Here is a 22,855-nt window from a genome sequence, read left to right on the forward strand (position 1 = left end):
GAACAGATTCCTGATTTTTTTTTTCTCACTATGTGGCCCTGGCTGAACAGGAACTCTCTTTGTAGATCAGTCTGGACTTGACTCGAAGAGATCCCTCTGCCTCCACCTCTCCATTACACCTGGGATTGAAAGTGTGCTCCATTACACACCTCGCTCACTTAACACAGCTAATCAGTAACACATGTATCAGTATGGTTCTTACCTGAAATGTATTTATATTGGGTTGTGTGCTGTGTGGTGGTCTTTCTTTATGCTGTGAATATGTGTTGCTCTCATTGGTTGGTAAATAAAGCTGTTTTGGCCGATAGTCAGGCAGAATAAGGTTAGGCATACAATCAAACTGGTGATGAAAGGTGGAGTCGGGGCAGGTGCCAGTCAGTCGCCAAGGAAGCAAGATGTGTAGAAAATGAGGTAACAAGCCAGGAACCACATGGCAAAGTATAGAAAAGAAATATGAATTAATTTAAATGTAAGAGTTAACTAGTAATAAGCCTGAGCCATTGGCCTAACATTTATAATTAATATAAGCCTCTGAGTGATTATTTGGAAATGGCAGTGGCATGGGGCAGGACAGAGAAAAGCCTCCATTTACAGTTGCATAGCTAGAGAATCCCATCTGCTGCTTCAAATTTAGTAAAAAATGAACCCAAAACACCTGACTGAGAATCCACTCACCTTTCCACCCAAGTGAGAGCCAAGGAGTCTGCAGCTACTGCTCTTGCTATTCATGACTATCAGCTCTAAAAGGCTGGGTGGTGCTGATTGTGCCCGCTTCTGCCCAGCTGTGGTTGAAGCACCAACTAAACAGCAGTCTCACAAAAAGACACGTCTCCATAAATCTGTTAAGGAATTAAGTGAAATCCAACTATCACGAAGCTTTTAAGGATGAGGGCCTTATGCTGCTCGAGAAGCATTCTACCACTGAGCTATGTCATCGAACCTGCAAATAACTGGTGAATGATTGAGTAAATGACCATCTGCTGGGGAAGTGCGTGCGTGCATGCGTGCATGCATGTGTGTGTGGCCGGGGGCCCAGGGCTTCATGCTAGAGGAGCATTCTACACCTAATACAACCCACAGTAAATGTTGAATAATGTTTGAGTAAATGACCTAAGTGATTTCTTCTGGCTCTCACTGTTAATCCTATGAGGTGCTCAGAAAGAAAATTAGGTAAATTACTTTCACAAAGCAATACATGATTCCGTGAATACCATGGCAATGAACCACATCTCTTTTGTTCCCAACAAAACTCCAGCAGCAGAAAACACACGAGTGCTGAGCTGGGAGTCCGTAAAGGTCTTTATTTATGCATCAAAATTTCAAGTTGCCCAGTCTCAACCCCACCAGTTTAGGAACCAGGACGGGGGAAAGTGTTAACTCTTAGCAGCATTTTAGGGATTTAGAAGAACGCTATGTGAAGCGTGAACCTAATTAGTCTTATCAATAAAAACCAGGAGTCAAATATCGGGGTGTTAGCCTGAAAGATCAGAGAAGCCGAGGAGCGGCCACTAGTGACTTCTTACCTCTCCGGATCCTCAGACCAAAAGGGACCCACCTCATCACTTCCTCTGCCTCCCCTGGGATTAAAGGCAGGAGCCACCACCACCTGGCCTCTACGGTTAACTAGTGGCCAGCTCCATCTTCTGATCCCCGACAAGTTTTATTTGTCAGAACACAAAACACCACACAACAGCTCTGTGAAGTGGTGACTGCATCTTCTGCATCAGAGGGAAGGGAGGCTCTGTTCCTCATCCTGGGAGGGAGTAAAAGTTCCAAACAGGATGAAGCAGGCCAACAGTGCTGCATCCAGGTAAGGGGCGGGCGTCTCAGCCTCAACAGCACAGACACCAGTGAGCTCTCCTCAAACCTTCCCCTGGCCTCATTGAACACACCCTAAGAGATGAGCTGTTCTTTTAAAGTGCTCTCATCTAAAATGCAGCCAGGCTGCCCTGTTAGAGTGACCAGGGGTTCTGGAGCCTGAGACATGAGGGTACATTTGATTCTCATTCTCTCTTCTCTCTCTCTCTCTCTCTCTCTCTCTCTCTCTCTCTCTCTCTCTCTCTCTCTCTCCTAGTATCAAACTTTCTTTTTTTCTTTTTGTTTTTCGAGACAGGGTTTCTCTGTGTAGTTTTGATGCCAGTCCTGGATCTCACTCTGTAGACCAGGCTGGCCTTGAACTCACAGAGATCCGCCTGGCTCTGCCTCCCAAGTGCTGGGATTAAAGGTGTCACACCACCACCGCCCAGCCTAATATCAAACTTTCAATCCTCATGTCTCAGCTACCCAAATGCTGAGATGACAGGCAATTACATTCAGTCCCGCTTTTTTTTTCCAATTTGCCATATCTCTATAGATTAGAAGTCCTTTAATAATGATCTTATCATTTCTGCCTGAGTTCCTACAAGCAGATCCAAGTCCTTTGTATAAATCCTGGGACTAGACTAGAGAGATGGCTCAGTGTTTACTGAGTACTGGCTGTTCTTCCAGTGGACCTGGGTTCGATTCCCAGCACTAACAAAGCAGCTAACAACTGACTCCAGTTCCAGATCTGATGCTCTCTTCTGGTATTTCAGGCACCACATACCTGGTGCACAGAATTACATACAGGCAGAACACCAGTACCCACCTCAAACACCCAAAGCAAGACCTGTTCTAACAGTGCTGCCTCTGATCCTTCCACCTGGCATGCCTACCCCACCGCAGACCCTAAAGTCTATTTAACTCTCCTACAAACACGACTACCACACAGCCTTGAGCAGAAGGCTCAGAGCAAACACCTGCTCAGACCGAAACGGGGCCTCCGCCCCGCGTCACACAGGAACAATTACCAGAGCCATTTTCAGTAGCTTCCAAGTCATGTCTATGCTCTTGTCCAGAAGTCTCTGTTACTACTGAACGATTTGGGGTTTGGTACCAAGGATCAAATCTGCCATCTTGAACATGCTAGTCTAGCTCTTTACCACTGATCTACACCTCCAGGGCTCTAGTTCCTCTTCCAGACAATCTGTCCTGAAGCCTAAATGGTAACACTGTTTTCTTTTGTATTTTGAGAAACAGTCTCATTTAGCACAAACTGGCTTCAGACGTGCTAATAGCCAACACTGGCCTTGAACTCCTAACCCTCTTGCCTCCACCTCCTAGGTGCTGGTATTTCAGGTGTTAGCAGACACATCCGGCTAGACTTTAATGACTTACTAGTCAGGTGTGGTGGCAATTTCTGAGTTCCAGGCTAGCCTGGTCTACATAGGGAGTTCTAGGGCAGCCAGGGCTACACGGAAATAATAATCTGAGCACGTAATATAGCATACTTTCATTATTTATTTTTGAGACAGGTCTCACTATGCATCCCTCGATAGCCTGGAAAGTCACTATGTAGACCAGCCTGGCCTTGAACTCATGGAGATCCACCTTCTCCTGCCTCTGGAGGCACATTCAGCACATTATTTTACTTGGAAACAAAAATCAGCATTAGAGTAGTTTGCAGCATGTATTTGGAGAAATCATCCTCAATACAGCCATTCTTTTTCTTTTTCAGGTGGGGTCTTGCTATATACCCCAGGCTAGCCTTCTGCCTCAGCCTCTGAAGCGTTGGGATTTCAGGTGTACTCCCCCAGGCTAGGTTTACTATGCCCTCTGACCTGCATCCTGTCATCACTGCATAGTTTTCAGAGTGAATGTTCCTTTTGTCTGATGCCCAGGGAAGCTGACTGGAGATGTTCCAGTCTAAAATACACACAGTAGTGCATGTACTACCCCCACCTCCCACCCCCGCCCCAGACAGAGTCCCTCTGTGTAACTTGGAGCCTGTCCTGGAACTCGCTCTGTAGACCAGCTGGCTCCTTAGACCAGGCTGGCCTCAAACTCACAGAGATCCGCCTACCTCTGCCTCCCAAGTGCTGGGATTAAATGAGTGCATCACCACTGCCTGGCTTACTTTTTTTTTTTCTTTCTTTCTTTTATTTATTTTTTTTTTAACAGATCATCTGTACCACATCCAAAGCACTCTCATGGTCATATGGTGTGTCGGGAATTCTGGTCACTCAAATTCCTTAAGAATTCTGCTCAAATACTGGGGAGTTTTCTTCCTTATCTAGATTAGTGAGGGTGGGCTATTTTATCTGAAATACTTAAATCTAATTTCTGAATTAGAATTTCATCAGCACATTTGTGTATTCATCACAGTGGATTATTCTCTTCTTTCCTGTTATACTAAACTATATACATCTATCTATTAAGGATTAAAAGTAAAAGGATTTAGACTTTCTTTAGACTTCATACATAAGTGTGGTCATTTTTCTGTTTTTCGAGACAGTGTTTTTCTGTGTAGCTCTGGCTGTCCTGGAACTCATTCTGTAGACCAGGCTGGCCTTGAACTCACAGAGATCCACCTGCCTTTGCCTCCTGAGTGCTGGGATTAAAGGTGTGTGCCACCACTGCCCAGCATGTTGTCTTGCTTTTGAAGGAGGCTCTCACTATGTAGTCCAGCTTAGCAAGTTCAATTTACAATTCTGTTGCCTCAGCCTCCCTAGAGCTAAGATTACAGGCACATGTCACCATGCCTGGCTCCATAAGCCTCAGCTGCTGCCATCCTGGCTCCGGAACACTTCTGTAGAAAGAACAATATTTCTGTCCTTGTTCTTTTAAGGTGGAGTCTTTATTACCCAGGCTGCTCCTGAGTTCCTGGGCACAATCCTCCTACCTTTCAGGTAGCTGAAGTTACAAGGGCTTATGGCTTCTCAATGCCTGCTGTGTGTGTGTGTGTGTGTGTGTACATTTTTCATTGTTTAAATGCAAGAGATCATACCAGAGCCTTGTCCATGCTAGGCAACCAGTAACCAGTGTACTACATCCCAAGCCAACAAATAAGCTTTTACAAATCAAGTTCTATCCCGTGGGTATGGCGGCAGAAGCCTGTAATCCCAGCACGTGTGAAGCAGAGGCAGGAGGGTTGATGCAAGTCTGAGTCCACTTGTCCTACAAAACAAGTTCCGGGCCAGCCAGAGGTGTATATATATATATAGAGAGAGAGACGCTGTTTCAAAAATAATCATGATAATAAAAAATAAGACAAAGTAAATTATCAAGTAACTCTGCTGTAGAACAAAAGGGCTCTGAACGCTGGCTCGGCTGGACCCAAGTAGCAATAAATGGATAGAGGTGGAGATGAGTGGGGTAGACACTGTAAGGCTATAGATGGCCTCGTCACAAAACATCCACAGGGGCCAGGCATTAGAGGCACGTGCCTTTAATCCCAGCACTCAGGAGGCAGAGGCAGGGGGATATCTGTGAGTTTAGGCAAGTCAGGACTACAGAGCTAGTTCCAGGAAAATCAGAGCTACATGGAGAAACTTGGTCTTGAAAAAAGAAAAACAAAACCCCTCCCAGGAAGAGTAGTGGGAGGAAGGCTGGGAAGCAATGGAACAAGCCATGGCTTATGACTGTCAGCATGGAGTGTCTGAGAAAGAACGAGCCACAGGAGAGACAGGCCCCAGGCTCCTTGGGAGGACCGGCTCCTCCAACCGAGGCAGCAGGAGCCGAGACAGTGGCAGCCAACTGATGGAAGCTAAGTGCTACCTGTAAACTCAAGAGAACGAGAGCTTCTTGAGTTTGTAAACTTGCCCTCGTAAATACAGTCCTCAAAACAGAACTCAGTGCATTCTTCAGCGAGTCTTTCCAACAGCGACACAGGAACCAGCGCTATTAAACAGGAGTGTACCACATGCCATTCTCCACAGCAACGGCACTGCGAGAGCGGGGATCCAAGGAGAGGAGCCGGTGCCGTGCAGCTGTGCCCTCAGGAGCGGAGGAGCAGCTTACTGAGGATTACGTCATAGTAAGGGCAGAACACCATCTTGTTATAGTTGACCAGGCGCACAAATTTCACTGCAACTTCTTCCAGCTCTTTCTGAATGGGACCCAATCCCCCTGGCACTGTAGACAACAGCTTCTGATGACCAGAGGCAAGGTATGTCTCCAAGAAGGTAAAAACTCGGGACTCTGTGGTGGAAAGAAGAGTGATCAGGGGTGTCTCCTTCAGGGTGACACTGTACACGTCCGATTCGGTGCCAGTTACTTTAGTCATCACTTTCTGGAGGAGGCCTTTCCTAGTCACCCCAGATCAGATGTGCAGAACTTTGCAGTTCAGCGGGGAAGAACACATATATGCACACAGGGAGTCTGCAGCATTGGCCTGCTCTGCTCTCAGAGGAGCAGGCCCCTGAGGCTAACACTGGCCATGGCCACAGGGCACACACGCACAAAGAAAGGAAAGTAAGGCAGGAACAAGTTCGAATCTGGGGCTGGAGAGATGGCTTGCCCTAAGAGCACTGGCCTCTGAACACACACACACACACACACACACACACAAATAAATCTAGGCTGGGCATGGCAGCACATGCCTTTAATACCAGCAGAGGTAGATGGATCTCTGTGAGTTAAAGGCCAGCCAGACCTACAGAGACCTTGTCTCAATAAACAAACAGAATCTCAGAAAAAAATGGTTCGGAAAAAGGAAAGAGGGTTGAATGTGCACCTCCATGGTGGAGTGCATGGCCCTGAGTTCAATTTCCATAACTGAAAAGGTCAGAAGGAAAGAGAAGGACGAGTCCTGTCCCACCACCTCATGCTCTGTCTTTCATGGCTCAGCATAGGCTTCCTTCTTTGATGCTCACAGTGGAAGACCAGAGCAGTCATCTCGTTGATACTGTTTAGCCATTCTAGAGACATGAATGAATTTTTCAAACTGCCTGCCCTGCCTTCTGAACTGGGGTACACTCTCAAGTACAAACTGGTACCTTTGGACCCACAAACAAAAAGCACACTGACAGCTGGGTCCTACCCCTCTCCATTCCTAAAGGGATCTGGATCTGGTTCTCCTGAAGTTCCCAGTGCTGGAAGCCCATCCGGAAGTGGAGGTCTGTTGTGGAATATTACTTTAACTAGGCAAAGATGTGTTACATTTGTGTATGCTGCATTTGTTTAATAATATAAAGATACGTTCCTTTGCCTGCCTAAGGCACCTGACTGGTCTAATCAAAAGCTGAATGGCCAGTAGCTAGGCAGTAGAGGGATAGGTGTGGCTGGCAGGCAGAGAGAATAAGTAGGAGGAATCTAGGCTCGAGGGAATAGAGAGAGAATGAGGGAGAATGAGAGGGAGACACCGTGGACCAGCCAGTCAGGCAGCCACCGGACAGACAGACATGGAGTAGGACATACAGAAGGAAAGAAAAGTAAAAAGCCCTGAGTAAAAAGGTAGATGAGGAGAAACACAGGTTAAATTAAGTTATAAGAGCTAATGGGACAAGCATAAGACAAGGCTGAGAACTCATAACTGACAGTAAGTCTCTGTGTCTTTGTTTGGGAGCTGGTTGGTGGCCCCAAAGAGAGTCTGCGGCAGAGGTCTTGTGTCACTCCTGCCAGGACTGTGTCTGTAACTGGCACTACCATCAGGAAGCACGTGACATGGTGAGACCTGAGCAGCATGGAGGCTTCAGGCTGTTCAAAGGCCTTCCCTGGTTGAGTACAGATCTCTATGATTTGCAGAAGCCTCCTCCTCAATGAGCCACAGGTTAAACTGTGGCTAATGCAGGGCTGGGATAAAGCAGGCTCGAAAAGAACTGTCTTAGCTTTTTAAAAATCCACACTATTCATTTTGTAACAAGGATCTGAGTCGAGGCCTGTGACACTGAAGTCAGAACCTTTGAGATAATTGTGGCTTCTGTCCTTGCCTGTCCTCTTGGTCAGCCTCTCACACTGGTGACGAACTACTCAGAACTACTCATGGGCCATCAACCCTCTCAGACTGTTGCTGTAGCTGTCATTGGTTGTTCTGAGACACGGTCTCACTATGGGGCTCTGGCTTACTATGTAGACCAGGCTGGCCTTGAACTCACAAAGCTCCTCTTGCCTCTATCTCCTGAGTGCTGAGTTAAAGGCCTATACCATATGCCCAGCCCTTTCAGTTTTCTTCTGAGGGCTTGTCCTCTAGCCCCTCTCTCCTGGTTACCTTTTTTTTTTTCCTGTCAACACAAGCTAAGGTCTTCTTGGAAGAGGAGCCTCAGTTGGGAAAATACCTCTATCAGAATGCCTGCAGGCAGGACTGGGGGCGTTTGCTTCTCTCTCTCTCTCTCTCTCTCTCTCTCTCTCTCTCTCTCTCTCTCTCTCGCTCGCTCGCTCTGTCTCTCTCGCTCTCTCGCTCTCTCGCTCTCTCCTCAAGACAGGGTTTCCCTGTGCAGTCCTGGCTGTCCTGGGTCTCCGTACCAAGCTAGTCTCAAACTCAGAGATCACCTGCCTCTGCTTCCCAAGTGCTAGGATTAACGGCGCACCACCACACCTGGCCGGCCATTTTAGTGATTAACGACTGATGTGGGATACCCCAGCAAACTGTGAGTGGGGCCACGCTGAGAGGCCTTCTTGAGCTATATAAGAAAGCAGGCTGAGCAAGCCAATACACAACATTCCTCCATGGCGTTTACTTCAGTCCCTGCCTCGAGTTCCTGTCCTGACTTCCCTCCGTGATGGAGTGTGACCTGATAATTCTAAGATGAACTAGATCCCCTCCTCTCCAAGTTGCTTTTGGTCATGGTGTTTCATTACAGCAACAGAAAGTAACTAAGACACCCTCTGAGAGACTGTTCCCCAAACATACCCACAATCCTGCGAATGGGGTCGTCAGGACTGGCCAGGGCCTGAACCTGGCCCTTGAGGACAGTCTCCTTGTTGATGGAGAATGGGGATGATCCACACAGGGAGAGGCAGCTGCTCACCTCCAGGCACACCTTCTCCCCAATGGAAGTCAGAGCATCCTCCAGACGGAAGGAACTAGAACAGAGAAGGGAAAGGGAGCCGGAACAAAGGCCTCAGGAATACAAAGTCACATGCCCTGTCCCGCACTGAGTTTTGTGGGGACTTGTGGCTTTCTTCCCTGCTCCCTCACCTCCTAGGCTGTGCATCATACCAAGATGATTTTTTTGTTTGTTGACAGGGTCTCATGTAGCTCAGGCTGGTCTACAACTCATTATGCAGCTGAGGATAACCTTGAACTTTGGATGCGCCTGCCTCTACTTCCCAAGTGCTGGGATTAGAGCTGTGTGCTACCACACCCGATCTATAAAACCTGAGGATGAGGGCTCCGTGCATGTTACACACATACATGGTAGGTGTGCACTCATCAACAGAGCTACATCCCCAGGCCTCAGGGCACAATGTCTCGCTCATGCCAGAGTAACCTTGGGACTAACTTCTATCTTCAAACACCTCCAGAGGAACACATAGAAACCAGAAATTTGGTAGCTATGAGACAAGAGTGGGGGAGATAAAACCCTTTTCATTGAGTACTCCTTTGTTTCTTCGTTTCTTTTTACCATGCTGGAGATCAAGCCCCAGACCTCAATTCATGGTAAGCACTTTGCCTACTGAGTATATCCCCACCCTCTGCAGCTGCTCTGGTTTGGTTTGGTTTTTGAGACAGGATCTCAGGTAGCCAAGGCTAGCCATGAATTCCTGGTCCTCCTGTTTTACCTTTCAGGTGCTGGGATCACAAGTATTCGCCACCATGACCAGCTTACATTAGATATTTTTAGAAGAAGACAATCCAAAAGAGAAAAGGAATATTCTTGATCCCTTGGGAAGAGCCGTGAGACAGCCTCCTGCTGGGAGGGCCCCATGAGAATGCCTTCTTTTCAGCTGTTTCACTCACAGCTGCTGCTTAGTGGCTGTTCACTCCGTGTGACTGCAAAGCAGTGGTCTTCTGGGTCTAGAGCCTCTGTACTATAGCACTTCTGGGAAGTAAGGGCGCAAGGCCCAGGACTCACTGCTGGTGCTGCTCCGTACAGCCGAGCAGCCAGGGCTCCCAGGAAGTCTGCACTGGCAGGAAACGGAGGGGACGGCCAAAGGCTGAACCTGGGTAATAGCATCAGCATAGGCCTCAGATCAGCAGCATCTTTGGCTGAGTCAACCACTTGTCACAGTGTGCGAATATGGCCCAGATGGCACTGGCCACACCCACCGACTGTACAAACTCCGCAGTACAATCCTTTTGTAAGGATGATGTCATGGTCAGCCAAGCAGTGGTGGTGGTGGTGGTGGTGGTGGTGGTGCACACCTTTAATCCCAGCACTCAGGAGGCAGAGGCAGGCTGATCTCAGTGAGTCTGAGGCCAGCCTGGTCTACAGAGTTCCAAGACAGCCAGGGCTACCCAGAGAAACCCTGTCTCAAAAAACAAAAACAAACAACAAAGAATGGCCTCCATAGACTCTTATTTGAATGCTTAAGGAGTGGCATTAGGAGGTGGGGCCTTGTTGGAGTGGGTGTGGCCTTGTTGGAGGAATTGTGTCACTGGTGGTGGGCTTTGAGGTCTCAAATGCTCAAGCCAGGCCCAGTGGCTCCCGCTCTTCCTGCTGCCTATGGATCCAGATGTAGAACTCTTGGCTCCTTCTACAGCACCACGTCTGCCTGCATGCTACCATGCTTCCCCCAACCCCATGATGACAATGGACTAAACCTCGGAACTGTAAGGCAGCCCCAACTAAATGCTTTCCTTTATAAGAATTGCCACAGTCATGGTGTCTCTTCCCACAGTAGAAACCCTGACTTAGACAGATGAGAAGGTCAGGGTGGGGGTGCATGGGGCCTTGTCAGACACAGGCCTTACTAAAACTATTCAGACCCACCCTATGTGCCATGAATCATGGGAGCCATGTACTGGCCGTATGGAGGCAGCAGCTGCTGGAGACTTCACAATGTGAGATTTGATACATGATGAAATGACACACTGGTGGCAGGCCCAAGATGTCTATGAGGTATGTGCAAAGGGCAGGGAGTTAATGTTATGGGTGCTCCCTGGAGGGGCGAAGTTTGTTTCTTCTGTGATCTTTCTCACCCAAGAGCCACAGCTGGAGCAACTGGCTGTCCTGGGGGCCAAGGCACAGGTTACATTGGTGGATTTCACAGCTAGTTGGTCGTGAAAGCAATTCGGTAATGGAAGGCAGTGGGGTGTTTTGTTGGTTGATTGGTAAGTAAGACTAGGTTAGAAAAAAGAGGTTAAACATAGGGTAAGTCCCACCTCGGGGGGTGTGGGGGGTGTCTATTGCAGTTCCACATGCGTTAGTGTACTGGGCACAGTAGAAACTGAATCGCTCATTGTGGACCCTGAGCAGACATTTGAAAACCACCGTCTTAGAGCCTTGTTAAGTTTACAGTTCCCTTGACTTGGACATGACAGCCATGCCTAAACTGCAGGGAGGTAAAGTCTTTTCAATGCTCCTAAAGGCCTTACACTGGCAAACTCCCACGGTACACCACAATTCCATCCACTGTAGAGCCCCAGCCACTTACGGCAGACGCATGTCCATTAGCAGAATCTTCACCGTCATCTTGAGTTTCTCAGCAAAGTCAGAGTGCCCAGAAATCCCAGGTGCGGCGGTGCTGAGTGTGACGAGCAGCACAGACCCCAGGATGACCAGCTGCTCCAGCTGCAACTGAAGTTCTTGGAAACGAGACTGGTCCATCAAAACGGTCTGCAATGAAGATACACGTCACTGCCGAGCAGAGACTCAAGCTGGCCAGCAGAGGGCAGTGGCGCCACACCTCCACCTGCCCTGGGGCGCCCTTTCAGATTTCCCGGATTCCTTTCAGAGCTGGTAGAGCTGTAAGCATCAGCTGAGGCAGGCCTAGAGATAAATCCAGACTCTACTCTTTCACAGCAGTGTAACCTCAGGCAAGTCTCCTTTACTCTTTCAGGGTATGCAAAAAGGGGGTTCCTTTTGTACAGCTGCTTGAAAGATGAAAAAACCCAGTGAGCAGGGGAGTGGCTGCGAGCCACAATCTCCGTAGAAGGTACAGCGGTAGGAAGAGAAGGGTAAGAAGATGGAGCTAGAGTGGCCAACAACGCCTTCCCATTGTGTCCCAGATTTAAAAGGGAAGCATCCAAGTCCTGAGACCCCATCTTTTCCCCCCACAAACCAGGAAGTCACCATGCTGACAGAGGGGAGGAATTCCTTGAAGCAGAGCTACAATTATTCACCTTGGTACACACAGCCCAAAGGAGACTCAAGCACTGGACAGGCCGGGTACAGTGGCTCAGCCTACAAACTCCACCCCTCCACCCACCCACAAACACACTCAGAAGGCTGAGTCAGGAGAATTGCTAGGAGTCTAAGGCCACCCTGGGATACACAGTGAGACCCTGTCTCAGAACAACAAACGAACAGTAACAACCACCACCTCAGGTAAGGAGATAAAGAAAACAATAAAAAATGACAGACAGAGCAGAACTGATGACCACACGAAGCCACTTGAAGGTGGACTGCCTCTCATGTTAAAGAACCCAGTCTATAAAAATGTAGGTTTGTGATTCCTTTAAGATTCCTTATAAGATTACCTTTCAATAAGGTAATAAAGTAATCAGCCCTTTCTTTGTAACCACAAGACACAGCGTACCAGTAAAAGACCCGACTGAGAAGAACACCTTGCTTGCCCACACAGTTAATCTATAACAAGTTGCTTGGGTACGAATGTATGTGGGTTCTTGGGATAATTTGTTTTTCACCTATAATATGTAAAATGTTTAATCATGCAAGGGATATGGAAAACATGCTGTTTTTTAACTTGTATTCATTCACTTGAAAAACAGAATGTAACCACATTGTAATTTATATATTGCCTGAAAGATTTTGCTGGGTATATAAGCTGTAAGGGAAATAACAGAGATAGAGTTAAATACAGGGAACATGGGTTAGAAGAAAAACATCAAGAATGAGAGCAGGAAAATAAAGAATAGAGAATGCAAAAGAAGAATAAAGAAAAGATCTGAAGGAAACCATCAAGAGAGTGAGTATCTTTCCCTAACCCCCTCAGATAAAAGTCTAGGACACACAGATGCTGCGGATTTCCCTTTAAGCCCTGAGCTGCCTCGAGGCTGGCCCCCTAGGCATCCATAAGAAACCACTGAATGGTACAAGCTAAGGAGGAATTATATCCATGATCGGTGTAGCATCACTCATAATGACCAAAATATAGACTCGGCCTAGATGCCCATCAACAGAGGAGGGGACAAGGAAAATGTGTTTCATACACACAGGGGCATTTCATTCAGCCATAAAGAATAAAATTAGACTGGCATGTGGCTCACACCTGTAATCCCAGCATTCAGGAAGCATCAGCAGGTAGATCATTGTGAGTTCAAAGCCAGCCTGGACTATGTAGTGAATTCTAGGCCACCCAGGGCTACACAGTAAGACCATCTCTGTGTATCTCAAGGGAGAGAAAGAGACTCAGAAATAAGCACACTCTTCTCTCATAGGCACAATCTACATTGAGGGGTGTGAGTGCGTGTGTGTGTGTGTGTGTGTGTGTGTGTGTGTGTGTGAATGACATAAAAGCCAAAAGGAGACTGTTGAGGGAGGAAGGGGCTTAAAAGGAAAGAGAAAGCTGGGCCTGGTGCGCACATCTTTGATCTCAGCACTAGGAGGCAGAGACAGGCGGATGGCTGGGAGTTCGAGGCTAGTTTGGTCTACAGAGCTAGCTCCAGGACAGCTAAGGGTACATAGGGACCCTTCCTCAAAGGGGGGGGGACAAGAGGGAATAACGGGGAAGGGAAAGACAATACTGCATGTTTTCTCATGTAGAGCATACACACAAATACACACAGAAGGGGGATTACGTGGAGAGAAAGGGGACAAGCAGAAGAGAAAGAAGGGATGATAATAGACGAGTATGAGCAAAGTGCAGGAATATATATGAAAATGTCACAGTGAAACCCAGTATTCTGTACACTGAAACATTCATAAAGAAGTCATCACAACTTCAAATGAAAAGAAGACCTTTTGCTCTGTGATTTATATCAGAATACCATGATTCTTTCAGAAAAGCTGAGCTGCAGGAGACCAAGTATGAATAGTTAAGTGCCAGCAGCACCTACCTCGGGGAAAGGTCTCCGGAAGTGGTCCCATTTTAGAAGCTTCAGGTAGGCATAATTCTGGACAGAAGCAGGGCTCAGCACTGCAGCATCCCCAGAGCCAGCAGCCCCTCCCCCAGCCGGCAGGGCGTGTTTGTACTTCTGAGTCAAAAGGTCATTTGAGGCCTCCTCCAGCCACTGGGTGACAAAGTCCAGGGAGTCTGTGGAAACAGGGCTGCATTCATCACCCTGACACTTGCAGGGACACTTGGAATTACCTTAAGGAAGAGCGGTCCTACAGGGACATCCCGGACAGAGAATGAACTTCGGAATCCACAGAACTCAATCCAGATCACAGTATTGCTCATCGCTAGCTTCATGACCTCAGACAAGTCTATCTGAGTAGAAGATGGTGGTCACGCCTTTAATCCCAGCACTCAGCAGAGGCAGGTGGATCTCTGTGAGTTCGAGGCCAGCCTGGTCTACAAAGTGAGTTTCAGGAAAGCCAGGACTGTTACACAGAGAAACTCTGTCTTGAAAAACAAAGAAATGCAGGACACCTGCTTCCCAGGCAGACAGCTTACTAGCCAGGCCTTGCCCCTGGCTTCTTCCTCTCTTCTCCAGTCTTGACCACTGCATTCGATGTGGCTGGAGCCCACCTGACTACAGTTCTGAGGGATGGTAAAACTTCTGGCCCCCAGACAAACAGGACAAGACACTCGCTTGACTTCCCTGTGTAGCGAAGGTTTACTGAGGGCCGACCGACCAGTCAGGGTTCCACCAGCCTGAGGTGTCTGGTGTGTACTCACTGACTGGGGAGCACTTCCAGTGGGGCCCTCGGTGGCTTTCAATGGTCATTATGCTCCTGCTGCTTTCCTAGGCTGAGTAACACGGCAGGTACCCTCTAACAACATTCTGAGTAAAAAGGGCCCTTGGGACAGTTGCAGCCCTGCAGGAGGCCTCCTTCAAACCACACAGGCAGCTGGGGTTCCAGCAGCTGTCAGCTCTTCCCAGATGCACAAAGTTCTCGATTTGGTCCTGACCACTGAGCCACGTGGCCTCCCCCTGCCTTAGCTTCTAGAGACAGCCTCTCTCTGTGATGTCCAGGCTTTGGAAACCTGGTGGACAAGTACTGGACTCTGATGAGCAGAGAATCTAGGTAGGCTCCTCTTCAGCAATGAAGCCTTCACTGCACCTGAGCTTCTGAGCATGACACTATCCCGCTCTTTAGTCTATGAGGCCGTGTCCCTGGGTGCCTCCTGGCAGGCACCACGGCGCCAGACAGACTGAATGGTGTGTCAGCCAATCTTCTTCCAGTACTTTTACTCTCCTCTATCCACCCCTGGCCCCAAGCATCCACCTGAATTAAACTTTGGGGGCCACTGGATTTAATAACCTGCTCAGGCAACACAATATATTCAGAGATGCCCATTTCCATCTCCTCCTCAGCAAAGCTGTGCTACATGAAATTCATCATACACTGCACCTGAAAGCACCCTAAAAACACACCCTGTCTAGACTCTTCAGTCAGCCGTTTACCTGCAGTCATCCGAGGCTTGTGAAAATGCCCTTTTCCTCCCAGCACTTGGGGAGGCGAAGACGGAACACTGCCATAGTTGAAGGCCAGCCTGCATTTCACAGAGAGCACCGGGCCAACCTGGACTGCAGAGCAAGACCCGCTCTCCAAAACAAAACTAAAGCCAGGTGTGGTGCTGCATGCCTTTAATCCCGGTACTTGAAAGGCAGTGGTGCAGGCTAGCCAGGGCTACATAATATTTGAGACCCTGTCTCAAAAACAAAGAAACAAACAACAACAGAAAGTAAAAACTGGCATTTCCTGGTTGTGAAAACAGATTTCTGCATGGAAGAAAGAAGTTAGTGAAGTTCCCTGCTGTTCCCATAAGCAGAGAAAAGTGAATTAAAAGAGATTTGTCATGATTTTATAAAATATAATTTTAATAAATTATATTTCAAGACCCGAAATATAATTTAACTGAAACTGGGTATTTTCCTTGGAGGAAAATATTTAATCTAGTAATCTTCATTCTTTTCATTTTTACTCTCCTGGTCTACCCACACAGCTCGTTTGTCAGTTGATTTATTTCTTATTATCTTGGTTTTGATACTTGACAGCATCCCACACTTTCCTTCTTCCAGTTACTCCAGTCTGAATTAGAAACAGTCGGTGGCTTTCTGGGGTATTTCTGATTTTGGTTTGTTTTTCTGTTTTTGTTTTTGTTTTTTCAAGACAGAGTTTCTGTGTGTAGTCCTGGCTGTCCTGGAACTCACTCTGTATACAAGGCTGGCCTCAGACTCAGAGATCTGCCTGCCTCTGCCTCCCGAGTGCTGTGATCAAAGGTTACGCCAGCACCCGGCTCAGTTGTTGGCTTTTAGGTAATAACGAGCTACAGAAGCTAAAATAGAACACAAAAGCCAACAATGAAAGGTGCAATGGAGTATTCAACTTACTCGGTTGCTTCTCTAACACCTCCTGAAATTTCTTCCTCTCATAATCAACCGATTGCTGCATGAGGTGTGGTCTAATGCTAGTGATAGCAAAGTTGGCCATGTCTACTTTCATTAGGTCCAACACAGAAAAGATTGCCCTGAAAAAAGAGAAAAGATTTAGAAGCGGGCAATAGTGACATAAGCATAGCTTAAGGGAAAAGTAAATGGAAGTTTCCTGTCCCGACCACCAGGTCCCACATGAGTGACTCAGAAGCTGAATATAAATTATAAATGCTTGGCCGATAGCTCAGGCTTGTTACTAGCTAACTCTTTTTACTTTTTTTTAAAAGATTTATTTTTTTCATTATGTATACAGTGTTCTGTATGCCTGCACACCAGAAGAGGGCACCAGATCTCATTATAGGTGGTTGTGAGTCACCATGTGGTTGCTGGGAATTGAACTCAGGACCTCTGAAAGAGCAGCCAGTGTGCTCTTAACCTCTGAGCCATCTCTCCAGCTCCACTAACTAACTCTTACACTTAAATTAGCCCATATTTCTACTTATCCTTTGCCACATGGCTCATGGCTTGTTACCTCATTTTTTACACGTCCTGCTTGCTTGGCGGCTGGCTGGCATCTCTGACTCCGCTCTCCTTCTTCCCATCATTCTCAGTTTGGCTTTCCCGCCTAACTTCCTGCCCAGCTACTGGCCTGTCAGCTTTTTATTAACCAATGAGAGTAATACATATTCATAGGGTAGAAAAGGATTGTTCCACAGCAGAAAAGAGATACGTGTTTCATCTTAGAAAGGGCAGCAAAAGAAATCTGGAAAATCATGAGAAAAATGGATTAAGAAAATGAATTTGGGGAACTGGTAGATGGCTCAGTGGTGAAGAGTACTTCCTGTTCTTCCAGAGGACCTGTGCCAGCTAGTCTTATGTCAACTTGACACAAACTAGAGCCATCAGAGATAAGGGAGCCTCAGTTAAGAAAATGCCTTCATTAAGACTTGTAGATAGATTTTTTTCTTTGGGCCTCCAGCTCACAAAAAAAAATGACATGGAGATAATTATTATTAATTATGAAAGCTCTGCCTTAGCATAGGCTTGTTTCTAACTAGCTCTTAAACTTAAATTAATCCATGTTTTTAATCTATGTTCTTCCACACACTCATTACCTCATCTTCATTATGCCCATCCTGTTTCTTCTGCATCTGGGTGGCGACTCTGTTTTCTTCTTCCCAGAGTGCTCTCTGTCCAGAAGTCCCTGCTATACTTCCTGCCTAGCTATTGGCTTTTTATTAAACCAATCAGTGATACATCTTCACACAGTGTAAAGGAATATTCCACAACAAAGATGAAGCTGTAGGCAAGCCTGTAGGGCATTTTCTTTTCTTTTTTTTTTTTTTTTTTTTGTTTTTTGGAGACAGGGTTTCTCTGTGTAGCTTTGCGCCTTTCCTGGGACTCACTTGGTAGCCCAGGCTGGCCTCGAACTCACAGAGATCCGCCTGGCTCTGCCTCCCGAGTGCTGGGATTAAAGGCGTGCGCCACCACCGCCCGGCTGGCATTTTCTTAATTAGTGATTGATGTGGAAGAGCTCAGCCCATTGAGGGTGGGGCCATCCCTGGGATGGTGGTCCCGGGTCTGTAAGAAAACAGGTTAAACACGCCATAGGAAGCAAGCCAGTGAGCAGCATCCTACTACGGCCTCTAGATCAGCTCCTACTTCCAGGTTCCTGCCCCTGCTGGAGTTCCTGTCTCCACTGGTTTTTTTTGTTTGTTTGTTTGTTTGTTTTTGTTTTGTTTTGTTTTTTTTTTTTTTTTTTTAGGTTTTTCGAGACAGGGTTTCTCTGTGTAGCTTTGCGCCTTTCCTGGAACTCACTTGGTAGCCCAGGCTGGCCTCGAACTCACAGTGACCCGCCTGTCTCTGCCTCCCGAGTGCTGGGATTAAAGGTGTGCGCCACCACCGCCCGGCTTCCACTGTTTTTGATGATGAACTATTATATGGAAGTTTATATGGAAGTGTGAGTGAAATAAACCCTTTCCTCCTCAAGTTGCTTTTGGTCATGGTGTTTCATCAAAGCAATAGTAATCCTAACTAAGACAAATTGTTACCAAGATCATGGGGTATTGCTGGGACAGACCTGACCATGTTGTTTTAGGAGGATTGTGGAAGGACTTTGGAACTTAGGGCTAGAAAAGCCATTGAGTGTTCAAAGCTTAGCGACCTTTCCTATGGGAGCTTGGAAGACAAGAATGTTGAGAGCAGTGCAGATGGCAGACGGAGGCCTGGCTCGTGGAGTTCCAGAGGGACGTTTGAGAGTCACTTAAACTTAGAGAGTCACTCTATCAAGGCTGTTTGCTATTTTGAGTTGACAAACTGTGGTTCTGGTTAGCTGGGGCAGAAGAATCAGCTGTGACTAACAGGAGACCAGAATCACTGAAGTAAACCTTTGCTTTCCTGGGACAATTGATGCTGGTCAGCGGGAGCCAAGGAATTGGTGGTGATGAAGAGGAGACCAGCAGCACTGAGGTGCCATCTTCTGGGAAGTGTCTCCTCAGTCAGCACACAGAAGCTGTGTTCCAGAGGTGGCCAAGGTTGTCCCTGGACTGCCAGTTGAACTTGGTGATGTACAAAAGTCACCCAGGTTGTGCTGGTTTTGAAGGCATGAAGGAGTCATGGATAGCAGCTGAAGCTTGGCACCGGGAGAGGCCACTGGTGAAGGTGTGGCCAGAATGGAAGGGAAGACCAAAAGTTGAAGGGGCCATGGAGAGAAACTGAGGCTTGGCACCATCAGGAGAGCCCAGGAGACACTCTTGGTGAAAGTGCAGCCCAGTTGCAGCAGAAGATTTTGGAGATGCCAGTACCACGAGACAACCGCCAAAAACAGCAGCAGCCGCGGAGGAGTGGAGCCAGCCTGAGCCTCAAACATGAGTTGTGAGTGCAGCAGAGGGCGGAGTCTGAGAAAGGCCCAGGCCCTCTGGAGGAGCCCAAAACATGAGGGAATCCCAGATATTGGACGCTGAACGATGTACACAGGGGGAGTTTGGTTTTGCTTTGATCTATTTGTGATTGTGCCCTGGTTCTTCCCTCTTGAAGCAAAAGAGCATTTAACTTAACTTTGGTTTTGTAAGAGCCCACAGTTGAGAGACTTTGAGTTTTTTTAAACAGATTTTGGATTTTCAGAGATTGGATATTTTAAAGAGACTGAACTTTTTTTGTTTGTTTTGTTCTTTCAAGACAGGGTTTCTTTGCATAGCTCTGGCTATCCTGGAACTTATCTGTAGACCAGGCTGGCCTCGAACTTAGATCCACCTGACTCTGCCTCCCAAGTGCTGGGATCAAAGGAATGCACCACTACCACCTGGCTGATGAGACTGAACTTTTTTTTTTTTTTTTTAAGATTTATTTATTTATGTATACAGTGTTCTGTCTGCATGTATGCCTACAGGCCAGAAGAGGGCACCAGATCTCATTACAGATGGTTGTGAGCCACCATGTGGGTGCTGGAAATTGAACTCAGGACCTTTAGAAGAACAGCCAGTTCTTAACCTCTGAGCCATCTCTCCAGCCCCGAGACTGAACTTTTAACATGTTTAAATTTGTAAAGCCATGGAACTTTTAAAGTTATTTACGTTTTCCATTATAATATTAATATGATTGTGCCATTTTGCACATACATGAGAAAGAAATGGTTCTAACAGAAAAGCGATGTTTGTGTGTCAAGCTGTGCTGGCTAGTTTTATGTCAACTTGACACAAACTAGAATCATCAGAGGAAGGACCTTAGTTCAGTTCCCAGCACCTAGGTTGGGTAGCTCTCTGGCCTCCTCAGGCATCTGCACTACATGCATATACCCACAGACAGACAAACAGACATAAATATAATTAAAAAGAAAGTAACAATCTTTTCTAAAAAGTAAAACAAATTTGGAAAACAAACACTTAACTAATGGCTTCAAAGACTGCAAAATTTGCCTGGCAGTGATGGTGCACACCTTTAATCCCGGCACTCAGGAGGCAGAGCCAGGAGGATCTCTGTGAGTTCAAGGCCAGCCTGGTCTACAGAGCGAGATCCAGGACAGCCTAGACTACACAAAGAAACCCTACCTGAAAAAAAAAAAGTGCAAACGTCAAGGTGCTTTGCAGCCCCTCAGCCTCTACTCCTCACTGGACACCGCCTTTGCAGGCCAGAGCGTGCTCCTTGGCTCTGGGTCAGCCCTCCTGGCAGCAGAGGAAGGACCGGGTCTTGACCTGAGCTGCAGCTCCTTGGTGGTTGTGCTTACATAGGAGTCACTTTCTAAGCAAAGAATGAAAATCAGCCAGGCGAGGTGGCACACGCCTTTAGTCCCAGCACTCTGAAGGCAGAGGCAGGAGGATCTCAGTGAGTTTGAGGCCAGCCTGGTCTACATATCAAGTTCCAGAAAAGCCAGAACTACACAGAGAGACCTGTTTCAAACAAAATGAAGAACAAAAATTAACTTTCTCCTTTCTTCCTCCCTCTTTCCCCTGTTTCTCTGTGTTTTAAGAGGTATTTTATGCTCTAGTTCAGTGGTATAATTGCTAGTTCACACTCCGTACCCAAAGACAAACTCCTGGCCTGCTTCTGAGAGTACCTTCCATCCTGCCTGGCCTATACCATGACTAAGGACAGCTAAGTGCCCACCTGCAGGAGGTAAGAATCCAAGTTAAGAACCCAAGGCTTAGGGGCTTGAGAGATGGCTCAGCAGTTAAAAGCACTGGCTATTCTTCCAGAAGACTCAGGTTCAATTCCCAGCACCCACATGGCACCTCACAACTGTCTGTAACTCCAGTCCCAGAGAATCTGACACCCTCATGCAGGCAAAACACTAAAGCACATTTAAGAAAAAAAAAAAAAAAAAAAAGAACCCAAGGCTTGCTGGACACAGTGGTGCACACCTTTAATCCCAGCACTCAAGAGGCAGAAACACTTGGATCTCTGCGAGTTTGAGGCCAGCTTGGTCTACAAATTGATTTCCAGGACAGCCAGGACTACAAAGAAAAATCCTATCTCAAAAAAAGGAAGGAGGAAAAAAAAAAAAGAAGAACCCAAGGCTCGGGTGTAGATGTGGCCCTGCACAAAAGCAGGAATAGGATCAAATGTGCTCCCAGGCCCATGGCCCTTCAGAACCACAGCCTTCCTCTCAATGTACAGGAAAGGATGCATCTGGAGCCTTCCCCCTGCTCCTCTGTCCAGCTCACAAATCCACAGCAGACTACTTGTCCTGGAAATAGTCCTGGCAGTTCTCTAAGGCCACCCACAGGGAAGCAAAGGCCATCAGAAACTGCCCATGGGCGGCTGCTGACTTACAGTAACCCCAAACTGCTCATACAGTGCTTTCAAAAACCAGGGGGCTGGAGAAATGGCTCAGAGGTTAAGAGCACTGCTGCTCTTCCAGAGGTCTTGAGCTCAATTCCCAGCAACCACATGGTAGCTCACAACCATCTAAATGAACTAAGTAAATCTTTTAAAAAAACTTCAAAACAAAACAAAATGAACAAACAAACAGATCTCCCAACTTCTCTTTATAAAAGTCAAAAGATTGGACAACCTGGTCATCACAGTCACAACCAGCTGGAACTGCTATCTCCCTTGTTTATTTTATTCTTCATTCATTCATCTATTCATTCATTCATTTTAAGACAGTATCTCACTATGTTCCCCAAACTAGATTTGAACTCAAGATTCTACCTTAGCGCCTTAGTCCCTGGAGAAACAGTGACTGTGAGTGGGAGAATTCCGACATGTCTGTGTTTAGAGGTTTGTTTTAGAAACATTTTTGAAATGACTGAGTCCCTAGACTTGAAGTGTAATCTGCAAGCCGGCTTGCGGCCAGGTGCACTGTGATGGACACATTCCATACCTGAAAAGAGGCACTATTTCCTTAATGTCCTTTAGCTTTTCAACTTCCTCATCACGAGCAGGTGCACACAATGTCCCCATCATGCCAATAATGAATTCTGCCAGCTTGGCAATGTCTAGGGCCCCGTTCTCTGCTTCCTGTTTAATCAGTTCCAGATCCAAGACCTCGGTTATCTGGTCCCTTAGTCTAGTGTGACCAGGCAGCAAGAAAGACAGCAGGGTCTACAAGAGAGCACAGCTAAGTTCAGTCAGTTTCTTAGTCAGGCATCATCTTTATTGTGCACAAAAGAATTGATAACTATTCAAAAGTAAAGGATCACCAACTGCTCTCATGACACTGCACATATTTTTAGCCTCTTACTTAACAAATCTACAGACAAACATGCATATGAATCATTTAGCTATTTAAGCCTTGTTCATATTCTAGCAATTGCTTGGATGCAAGAAAAAACTGGGAGTTTGTGGGTTGGTTTGTGTTTGTCCTTTGAGGCAGGGTCTTGCTGTGCGGTTCAATCTGGCTACAAGCTAGAGACCCTTCTGCCTCAGCACACCAAGTGCTAGGATCATGGGTATGTATCACCACGTGTGGCTAAAAATGATTAGTGAGAAGTGAAGGAGAGGACAGTTGCT

At 46.9% G+C, this 22,855-nt stretch overlaps 1 protein-coding gene across 3 annotated transcripts in view; it reads right to left on the minus strand.

Moving 5' to 3' along the window:
* Positions 1-1,276: 1,276 nt before the first annotated feature.
* Tcp11l1 (t-complex 11 like 1) overlaps positions 1,277-22,855 on the minus strand; it is a 38,888-nt gene continuing 17,309 nt past the window's right edge. For all 3 annotated transcript variants that reach the window (XM_052724605.1, XM_052724604.1, XM_052724606.1), the window contains 6 exons: positions 22,227-22,447; positions 16,364-16,500; positions 13,919-14,115; positions 11,335-11,516; positions 8,648-8,820; positions 1,277-5,997 (listed from right to left, as the gene is read on the minus strand). In XM_052724605.1, the coding sequence (XP_052580565.1) occupies positions 5,795-5,997; positions 8,648-8,820; positions 11,335-11,516; positions 13,919-14,115; positions 16,364-16,500; positions 22,227-22,447 (1,113 nt within the window). In that variant the 3' untranslated portion in view covers positions 1,277-5,794. The remainder of the gene's footprint in view (positions 5,998-8,647; positions 8,821-11,334; positions 11,517-13,918; positions 14,116-16,363; positions 16,501-22,226; positions 22,448-22,855) is intronic.

This window comes from Peromyscus californicus, unplaced genomic scaffold, assembly GCF_007827085.1.
Source record: "Peromyscus californicus insignis strain IS unplaced genomic scaffold, ASM782708v3 Scaffold_7__1_contigs__length_154581171, whole genome shotgun sequence".
Classification (NCBI taxonomy): domain Eukaryota; kingdom Metazoa; phylum Chordata; class Mammalia; order Rodentia; family Cricetidae; genus Peromyscus; species Peromyscus californicus.